We start from the raw sequence: 11,105 nt of genomic DNA, 5'->3' as shown, positions 1-11,105 counted from the left end.
CTCGCAAAAGTTGCAATTTATTTTGCAGTTACCCAACCATCCCGGCCCCTTTTCATATTTGCCATGCTCTCTTCCAGGGTTCACTCGGGCTTAATCTAAATCACACGCAAACACGTCAAGCCACAAAAGTTGGCCATGCCACTGCCGTGTTTACAGTTGGTAATAGTAATGGCTAAGCACACACAGCAAGTAGAGGGATTGCAACGATGAGGAGGGCTTACGAGCACAACAAAGTCTGCTGGCAAGTAATGTTTTTGATGTCTGATGACGCATGTTGTAAGCCGAGCATTAATTAAGCGTTAGATGCAATTTCTCAGGGTCCATAATGAGCTTTATGCGGCCCTGGCCGGAGAGCAATAAAATCTATTCGGAGTCAAGTGTTGCAACCACAAGCTAAGCGAGTGTGTGTGTCTGAGCTGCATCTTGTGGTCAGCTTGGTGTTGCATAAAAACCCATTTTCCCGGAGGACAAACTCGATCTTTCCCGCCACCTCCCTCTGCGGTTGCAAATGATATTCCTCCCGGCTGCTAAGCTCTGGCATTAATTTCCAACAACACCCGTATGAGGTGCAACTACATTCGGGTAAAGGCTGGCACTTTCGTTCAATTTCTTTGCGGGCTTCGCATTTCAATTAGCAGCAATTATGCCAGGCTGGGAAGTGCAACATGTGACGCCAACTTTGGCGACGACTTTTCAGTCTCTCTTGGAGTATTTGGAGGTTTTTCCAGGGAATGGTTGAGGCATACCATACTATAGATTACTCCTCTTATGGTTGTACTAAACTTCTAAATATTTGGAGTAAAATATATAAAATTTTATCAAAACACTGAGTACTCCCCAGTCGAATTTTATGTCTTCTTGGCTTTTTGCTTTTCCCCACAAATGCTGCCAATTTGTAGACAATTAAAAAACTTTACATGTAGCCGCATTAAGCGAGCAAATTGTTTTAAAATTTCCTTTGTAAGAGACGGCATGGACGGGTGGGGGAGACGGCTCCCAAAGACTGCCAAAACTGATTCCAATCGCGCACATGTGTCGCCTCATCCCCTGCGACCTTGCCCCCCATTCCTTGCCACCCAACTTTGTTTGAAAATTCCGCACATAAATTTAATTAGTAAGCAATGCCGCAAAAGTAAATACTCCGGCAAAATTGATGGGGGAAACGACTGATGGAGGGGGTGCCTACAATTTGTGCCACGTGAGGCATCAGGACAGTACCCTGTCGCTGTGGCTGCTGCTACTGCTGGGTTCTCTGCTCCTGTGGCAACCCCGAAACCGTTTGAAATTCTCACGCATTGCGCCAAAAGCGTTTAAGCTTTGAAAGCGTATTTGATTGCACCTGACACATGTCATGTGTAACTAAGGAGTCGCCGCCAACCAGGACCAGCAACAACATCAACAACGCCTCGGTTACGGGGAGGCCGCACCCAAAGAGCAACAAGCGGAAACGGCGGCCTGATGAATATGCCACACAGGGAAGTGCACTGAGGCCGTTCCCCGAGTGATCCAATCAATTGGGGGAAATTAAATGGAAGTGTGTGACATATTTAATCGGGTTCGGGGTTCTAACTACGAAAGCTTACAAAAATATTCCATATAAAAGCCAAAATACTCCGTTTTATTAGAGCTCCTAAGCCTTTAAATATTGACAAGCATTTTCCTCCATGCAGGAGTCCCATTTGAAATGCCTTTGGCTATTCAAGCAATTGTGAAAACAATAATGTTTCCAGTCGAGTTTACATCCCCCTCTCGGCCCCAACCCACGGCAATGCCAATCGAATTGCTGGACACAGTTTTGTCAGGCATGTAATACGCAATTGTTAACTGAATTCGAGGCAAATATCTGGCATTACGGGCCATGAGCAAGGCTCCTCGAAACATAAACCAAGAAAACTCAGAGTGTCCTTTGGCAGCATAGAGACAGAACGAGAGAGGGAGAACAATGTCCTAGTCATGCAAATGGAATTGTTGCTGTTTCGGCGAGTCAGCAGCAACAGGACTAGGACTTGCAGTCGAAACGGACCGGCATGGAGCAGGAGGACCGAGTTTACTCTATCGAGTCAACAATGAATTGAATGCTGGTCTAGGAGCTTCAAAATGAGCATCAGACAATGACAGGACAATGTTGATACAAGTGTCCAGGCAAATGTAATTTAAAAGAAAATTAATTAAGTGCCCTGGTCTTGCAAAAAAAAAAATAATGGAAAGGAAGCTGCAATAGTGCAAGGAAGATTTAAGTGCAGTCAGAGATGCTAAATAGTATAATGAGGTTTTGAAGGATTCCATTCTTCTCTTTCTTTAAAAGAGAAATTTTGGGAAAAGTTACGACTCTAATTTATAAAATAGAATAACAACATTTTGAAAAAGTAGATTTATGCCTCGAAAGGACTATAGGATACCCTGTATTTCTTTTTACTTTCTTGTCTGTTTGTCTTTAAAACTTACTCCCCACTTTAAATATTAAAAGAACAAATTTCTTTTTCCTCGTAAGCTTAGGCCCTTTTTTTTTGGCTTTAGCTTTAAGCTTAATATACATAGGTACTTGAGCATCTCTGACAGAAAAAGCAAAATTGGGAAAAAAGTAAAGAAGCTTTCAATGCCTGGGGCACATTTTTGTTCCTTGGGTGCATTTCTAATTGCATTGGTACTGGGGCCCAGGAAGTCCCTTGCTGGCCGGTGCTCATTTTGTGGCAACCTTTCGGTCATTTGCATAATTATAGCCCAAGCCCAAGATGCAGCACCTTTGGCATCCCTCGTCTAATGCCCCAGTTCCCCCTCGTTTGTCTCAATAAGGCAACGCGTCAACTTTCATTTGTCATTGTGGGTGCGTTGTTGCAGCCAAGCAAACAAAATGCATTACCGCCGACACAAGGACACCGAAGACAGGAGCAAGAGAACAAGGACTCGACGCAGTTCCTTAGCAGCTGACCCGAAAAAAACCCTCAACCCTTAACGGGCAGGCAAGCTGGTACTACTTCAAGGGAACTGAAAAAAATTAGTATTAGTTTGTGCTTAAATATTTTGAATCATAAAAACTCCTTTAATATTATGTATTTAAAATGCTATTCAAACTATCATTATTATATTTCCTAGTAGTTGTTATCTTTATACTTTCTAATAAAATAATTTTTCTCAATGCTCGCTCCAGCTTCTGCCTTTTCTACGGCAGCCTGACTGCCTTCTATGCGAAATCCATTAGCAACTAAAGTGAAATTCATTGTTGCAAAAGTACATGTTGAAATAAATTGAGTTGTGGCAGCATCAACAGCAAGAGCAGCTCCAGCAGTCGAGACTGCAAGAAATTCAGATCTTCCTTTGCTTTTTCCTGCCACTGCACCTGTTACACACGGAGTGAGAGGGATGGAGCGACTGAGTAGGAGAGATGGACGACGGAAAAACTTGTTTGTCTTTTGCTTGTGCCACGTTGCGTATGCGCAACATTTCTATGCAATTTATTAGCAAGTTTTAGTTTAGCAAGCCAGGAAAAAGAAGAAAATCCCCAAAATATTTTCATCGAAGGCAAAAAATTGTTTTAATATTTAGAATAATGCCCGAAACATGTGGGAGTTGTGGTCGAAAATCTTCTTTAAATTTTATAAAATGTGATGTAAGGCCAAAAATTGGACTCAAGCCCAGTTACCATGGCCACGTTTCTATGGTGGAAACACGACTGAGCCCCAGACTCCCCAATTAACCAAAATCTACACCAATTTAGATACTCAGAATATCGCAAACTCTGCTTTTTCTACGCCTATGTCATAGGCATTACGAGTTCAGGCAACTCCCCGGAACATGCTGTGCAATTACGTATACGACACGTGCGCCAGGCAACATGCCGTATGCAACGTGCAACGTCATTAGCCATAAAAGTTCAATTCATTTTGCGGCGACAAGTTGCATGTCCCCCCCGTCCCTTAAAGCTCTCTCCTCTAAGTGGCCACTCACAAATTATTTTGCTGGTCAGAGCAAGTCCGAAAGAACCGACCGAACCGAAAAATAAAAGTGGAAGAGAAATTTTATTTTAATTTGCGTGGACATGGGCAGCCTACTTAATTGTGGTGGCAGAAGAGGGCTGGGCATAGCCAAAGTAGATAGGGATATTGGCTCACACACACTGACATACACTTACGCATAGCCAGGCACTAATACCGAAGCCCAGGATCACTTTAGTGGACCGAAATTGTGTCATCTTTTGGTTTTGCGCACACAAATTTCGGTTTCCGCTCCACTCGTGTCAGCCCCTATCTCCGTCTCTTTGCCCCCTGCTCCTGTTGTCCTGCCTGTCCTGTCCGGTTCAACTAGGCCTAAACAATTTGTGGCTAATTACACGGCCTGGCCATCAATTACGACCAGATACAGATACAGAGTGCAGCAACAATGCCACTTGTTATTCCTGGCCAGGCAGTTGGCCAAAACAGGAATACATGGCCGAAACTTTTTTTATAATTAAAAATAAAGGGTGAATGGAAAAAGTTATTTTCTGTGTGCATACACAGGGCCTTGTAGTGCCTTGGCCACTTTAATTGCAGTTGAATTGCGAAAAAGTTGCACACACTTTTCATTCCCCGACTGCAGGTACAAATTATTTTATCTCCCCTTTCTTGCGAAAGACGAGAGTTGACTTTTATTCCTTAACGGATTTGAGTAGGCCACCGGCAAAAATTTATGTCTGCAATTAAGTCAACCTCATTCAGGCTTTCTTCCATCTCAGTTGGCACTCGAGTCGAGTGCAGTGGGGAACTTTAATCAGTCTGACAGTCTGGAAGAAACTTTTTTAAAAGACATACAAATATTAGAAAGAAAGTGAAGGAAAAAATGTTAAAATATTGGTAAGGTATATATCCTTTCTTGGCTCCTTGGCCCATTTCCTAATTAAAAAAAATACTCTTTATTTTGCACTAAAAAAGATTGCTCATACGCCACGTATGACACTGAAAATTTTAATCAAACCTTATCGACACGACTCCAGTCCCCTCGGGAACTGAAGGTACCTTTTAATGTCTGTCCTTTTGTGGCTTGTAATAAAATCAGCACGAAATTGCCAAATTATTTAGATTTGGCATCAAAAGCGCCGGTACCTGCGTCCATATTGTCAGATGAGCAATAAAAACTGGCTTTTATGACCCATATGACAGACGCTCTTCGGGCTTGCCATAGATATTTGCATAACTCGAGGTATGACGGGGCGGAAACCTGGTAAACCTGGTTTTATAAATTGCTTTTTTATTGAAATAAACAAAAGCCTGGAGACAGCTTTAAGCTGAGGTGCGCACCTTTAATTCTGCAGAAGAAACTTCACAGAAACAGAGATTACAAGCAGACTTTCCACATATGGCTTTCTTTATCCGCATCAGAAAACACATCTAAGCCGAAATAAATTTCCCAGCAACTGAATTATTTTGTTGCGCCATTTTGAGGCGACGCCAAAGAAGTTTGCCGCATTCGGTGCTGCCTGTTGATAAATAAATATGACAACAAAATGTTCGCACAAGATAAATGACAACCAGCAGAGGTGGCGCGAGGGGTACACTGCGTTTCGAGTAGGGAAGGTTAGGTCTTTATAACTTCTTGATTTTTTCGATCGAACTTATAGTTACCTCCCTTACTGTAGTTGTAACTTGGAAGCCATGAAGGCAAAACACTCGAAATCGCATTCTAAACTTGGCATATTTGCATAAAGAACCAACTGCACTTTGCTCCCTGACACCAAAACATAAACAACAAGCTCGGCAGCGGTGGGAGGATAAAAAAAATCCCGCCAGAGTGTGTATGCCATGTAAGTGCAATCCATGTTTAATATTTCAAATTCCGCATTCAGGTATACATACATGAACTGAACACAATTATAATGCAGCCCTGAAACGAGGTGTCTAAGTACTGCAATTGTTTTAAAAGAAAAGATGAGGACTTTGATACCCAGGATTATAAATTGTTAAAGTTAAAGTTAAACTTTAAAGTTTAAATATTTGTAGGAGGTTTGAATTAAAGAGACCATGACTGACAGTCAGTGAGATACATCGGACAATGCAATACCATTGCAGCACCAGAAATCGAATATGCCTGCTGTTTGTGACTAGTTTGACCCACCAGGGTATGCCATTCGGAGCTACAATCCACTGCAATCAAAATAGAAAATAGAAAAGCCGCACAATTCTGCCGAGCATGCGGCACATGATGCAATATTTTCATAATTTCACTCCGCCCGGCCCAACATCACGTTTCCCATCTCGCTTTGCATGTTTTACATGCCAAATTATGCAAAAATACAATACTCCTGCCATACATATTCAAATACTTTCCGCAACACGCACAGTGCCCCCTACCCCAGCAGCCCTTCTCCATTGAACTGCAATCGATTTGGAATATTTGAATTTTTGAATCTGCCTGTCAAAGCCCAATAATGACATGTCACTCTGTGTTTCTATATCCCCCCCATCTCTGCGCCGATTTATTTCTGCTTTTATTGTGTGGAAGCTGGTTTTTGGTTTAGACTGGTCCAGGGGCCGGGGCCGGGGCAAGGTCAGCGATGTTGCACGCAGTTGATGCGGATTTCATGGGAATTAAGTTTGATTTGATAAAGGTCATGTTTGCCGTCTGTTTGTGGCTGCCCCTCAACCCCCTATTTATTCGTTATGATCTGATAACGGAATTTGCAATTATGACAAAACCTAAATGGTTTAAAGTGCAGTTCGAGTGGTGGAATCGGGGAAAGTGATGTCCGAAAATCGGTTGAATTGATTGGTAAGCTTTGGACTTCTGGTATAATGGAAGTTTAAAGAACTTTAAGAACTATCTATTCTCCAAATTAGCTTTTTCTTAATGCAATTACCAATTCAAAGTTGAATGACAATCCCTATTTGCTATCCACTCTGATCCCTGATTACTATTCCACAAATAACCAGCCTGACATATGCAGAATAGTTTCCGACACAAATATTACCACAGGATAACACCTGTCCCTCCGATTCAACCGACAATTCATTCAACTTTCGACAATTCGCTTGCGCCTTGGGTTCCTGGTCCTGGTCCTGGTCCTCGTACTGGTCCTTTGTATCCTACTCGTCCGCTTTGCTGGCCAAAAGACCATTAAAAATATTTTTTCTGCCCGTTCAGCATTCAATAGAAATTTACATCACGTCGGACATTTTTACATACGCACAGGCCCTGCCTTATATTGTTGTATCCTGTGCCAAAAGGACATTTCGGGCTGGGCAGGGGGTGTGGCAAATTGGAGGCTGGCGAGTGTCGCGTTGGGCATACTAACACTTTTTTGTGTGTTTGCTTAGCTTAGGTTTCCACCTGACAAAAAATCGAGAGGCGGCTGGGGCTCGGATTGTGTCAGCCTCAAAGTAACAATAATAAAAGCCAACCAGGGGGCCGCAGCACCCAGGCCAGGAAACTATATTGCCACATAGGCAATTTCATTGTGCGATATACACATATTTTCCGACAGATATTTTCGGGACCTTTGGCAAATTGGTTTACCAGTTCACCCTTTTCACGAGACTTTAGTTCGCAGTCCTCCCACTCTCGATAAAAAAAAAACAAATTGTAGTTTAAGAAGCTGCTGTACCGTTTACTTTTTGGGTTAAGGCTTTGCTTTTAGCTTACAAATGTAATACAAAAATTTGTTATCCTGTCAAGGCATTAGAACTAAACTTTCATCACCAATTACCAGGCATTTATTCCGGGACTGCCTTCCAGGTAAGTGGTAAGCGAGTCCTTGGTCCTTGGGGGTGTTGTACAATTTGCTAATTACCGCAATCAAAGTTTGCTCGGTGGGCGGTCGAGAGGAGCTTCAAAAGCACAAAACTGATAAATTATAAATTAAAGAGAATCTCAGGCAACTTCTCCAGCCCGCCATTTTTTGTTTACACAGAGGACGGTTGTTGGTATTAGCGGATGTTTTCTTTTTTTAGGGATTCGGTGCATAATTTACGAGTTGAACTCGCTGGTGCCGCCAATATTTCAATTACTCCTTGGCCTTTCGTCCTGCAACTGGTCCTGGCACTCGAGGAGTGCGCTCCCTGGTAGGCAGTTCTGTCTCAAGGCGAAATTAGTGGCCAGAACTGTGGCAGATTACAGGCCAGCCGGAGAAGCGAACTTCAAACAATTATTTGGTCAGCTGGGGCGGGGGTGGCCACCGGCCAACAGCTAACGGCTAGAAGGCTGGCTTTTAATTTTCTTAGCCCCGCTCCATGAATAATGCAATACGAAATACAAAAGCGAAGAAAGAAGATGGCCAAGATGAATTTTTGTATAATTGCAGGGCGTAGAAATTTCGCTTAGAATCTCTCTTCGGGCCAGATAATTGCCGGGCCAGAGTGGGGGAAGCCAACGAAACGATAAATGTAAATTAAACATTTCTTTTTGTTTTAACTTTTAGTGAGAGGTAAGTTTTACATTATTCTGTGGCAAAATATTCACGGAAAGCGGAGAAAACTACTTCGAAGGTACATCCCTTTGATGCACCAATTAAAACTTTCCCATCCACGATTTATTCAGCACTCGAGTCCAGTTCTTACTTTCAAAACACTGATACGCAATTACACAGTATTTCCATTAGGCTTCTGTTTAAATTCCCAGCTCGAAATCGCACATCAAGGATGTTCAGTCGAGTCCTGTGCGGAGGCCGTGCTGCATCGATTAATTATGGCTGTCAGCATGTAAATTGCGCTAAATTATTATTATCAATGTTGTTTGCCAGATGACAAACATTCAATATCGCGAATGTGTCAGGCTCGACTGACAACAAGGACACGGGACGCGGGACACAGGACATAGGCGTTGATGGGCGCTGCCTGCTGGAGCGGAGCTTCGAAGTTGCAATTGTGATATTGACAATAATGCAATCAAATAATCAATCAATTAATGTCTGCTTGAATTAATGTTGAATATTATGTGCTATCGTCAATGCCATCATTAGCACTAAATTCAATTATGTCGCAGGACTCGGGACAGGCATCCTGTTGCCGCCAAATGATGATTCATCATTGTTAGGCAGCCTTTATGGCTGATACTTTTTTTGTTTTGGGCCACAAAATCCCAGGAGCCTGGTCCCCCAACATCACTCTCTGCGTTCCGGAAAATGTATCAAAATTAAGGCTGAGCTTCAGGGCCGGGAAAAAAAACTGCATAACCATGAGAGGATCTCTGGGCCCGAGAGAAAAGCTGAAGCTCATCATTGGCGGGAAGGTTTGCGAGGTGTACCGCGATGAGTTTAGCTGCGGATCAATCCCCTTCTGGGGCGCTATAATCTGCTTCGCCGCCTTTGGCCTATTCCTGGCCTATTACCACATGAATCGAGAGCGCATTCATCACGACTGAGATCTGGATACTCCGGGGAGGATAGTAGAATGTAACAACCGGTCGCTGTCTTGGCTTTTTCCATTAAAGTCTGTCATTCCATCATGTGTGGTGTGTGTTTTATGTTTTTTAGTTGTGGGACCCTGGCTAGGCCCTTGATTTATCCATAATTCACAGGAAATTTATCGAAAAAATAGCGTTTTTTCACGGCGATAGTGCAAGTGAAACATAACTGATTTTCAATATTGTTTGCATACATTTTGATTTACGCCTGCCCCTGTACATATATCAATAACAACAACGGCAAATAGCCATAATAAAGAGACTGTCAGGCAGGCAAGCGTAAGCCGATGCGTGTTTATATATTTACTTAACTTTTATGTTCCTGCCTTTGCCGCTGTGCAAGTGTATTTGTTTTCCACACACACTTGCATACAAATGCAACGATTTTACATAATTTAATGCGCAATCCTGCAGAGAAACTTGAACTTATGAGTTGAAAATATATATATTAAAAATTCTGTATAAAAACTTCACTCATTGTACAGGCTAACAGGTTAAACCTTAAGATTTAAAAATCTGTTAATATCTTTTAAAAAGTTGTTACCATTTCTTTCAGTGCTTTTTGAGTTAAGAAACGGGTGAGCGCTGCATAAATATTTGCATATGTCACACGCACAAAAGCCCGTGTGGGCGGCGCCTGTGATTGACTGGGAGATTGAGTCCTGTCCAACAAAAGAGTCCTTTTCATCCGTGCTCTCGGCAGTTGCCCTCGCCAACGATGCGTAAAGTTTCAAAACCACGTCGGCAAACAATGTTGCATCGACTTAATGCCTTACACTTATTTGATTGATCAACAAATTACAGAATTTAAATGAATTTTATCCTTCGGGAGGGTTCTACCCATCATAAGAGAAACAAATTAATTAATAAATTGCCCGACAGCCTATTTTTTAAAGAAATATCTTCTCTTTAAAGCTTAAACTTTAAGCCTTCGATTTAAAGCTCTCTGTGCGTTGTCCTTGCAATATTTACCTGGCACTTTCAGAGCAGCTAGTATAAGTCATCGATTGGCCATATTTCTTGTTATTTTATAGATCCTTTCCATTCGCCCTGCGGGTTTCATCTTTCATACGCACTCAATGCTCTGGCAATTCTCTGAATGTCTTTATAGCTTGCATATGCAAGAGCCAAATGGCATTCTCGCTATTTTTCCTCCTCCAGTATCTGTAGAGTCCCCTACCTTATCTGTCTCTCCTTTATTGGTCCTCGGAAGCTTTTGTTAAAGCCTTTTGCGGCTGCCTCCTGCTGTTGCAACTTTGGCTGATGCCGTCGCTGTCAAGTTGCGGGGACTTGGAGAGACTTGAGTAGCCGCAGGATATGCCACACGCCCTTCGCCTGGTCCGCCTGCTGTTCTTGCTAATGAAACAAATACAGACAAGCTAATGTACAGTTGATGTACCATTTAATGGCTCTCATTGCCACGCCCCCACACCACGCCCCGGCTCCCACCTCTGGGGGGGGGGGCAGATTTGCATAAAAAGCTCTGAGAACTGACCGTGCTAATTGAGTGAGTAAGCGGTTGATGGGCTAAAACTTTTCGACATTCTAATGCCATTGTCAAGCGGCTTTTGCTTCAGCTTCTGTTTCTGCCTCGACCTCGGCTTCGGCTCAAACTAGTTAACATTTCCGTTTCCCAAAGTGCCACCCCAACCCACTTATAGTTCTAGGATCCACATTCACCTTGGCCGGGGCTCATGAATATGCCTTTTATAAATAATTCAAGCGCATTTAGTGAT

The 11,105-nt window shown here is 42.7% G+C and overlaps 1 protein-coding gene across 1 annotated transcript; it reads left to right on the top strand.

Annotated features, from left to right (window-relative positions):
• Positions 1-9,033: 9,033 nt before the first annotated feature.
• LOC108132274 (uncharacterized) lies at positions 9,034-9,413 on the top strand. The gene has a single exon (XM_017251603.3). The coding sequence runs from the start codon at positions 9,142-9,144 to the stop codon at positions 9,325-9,327; it is 186 nt and encodes a 61-aa protein (XP_017107092.2). The 5' UTR covers positions 9,034-9,141; the 3' UTR covers positions 9,328-9,413.
• Positions 9,414-11,105: the final 1,692 nt, after the last annotated feature.

This window comes from Drosophila bipectinata, chromosome 2L (assembly GCF_030179905.1).
Source record: "Drosophila bipectinata strain 14024-0381.07 chromosome 2L, DbipHiC1v2, whole genome shotgun sequence".
In the NCBI taxonomy this organism is placed as follows: Eukaryota; Metazoa; Arthropoda; class Insecta; order Diptera; family Drosophilidae; genus Drosophila; species Drosophila bipectinata.
This window is presented reverse-complemented; position numbering and strand designations above follow the sequence as displayed.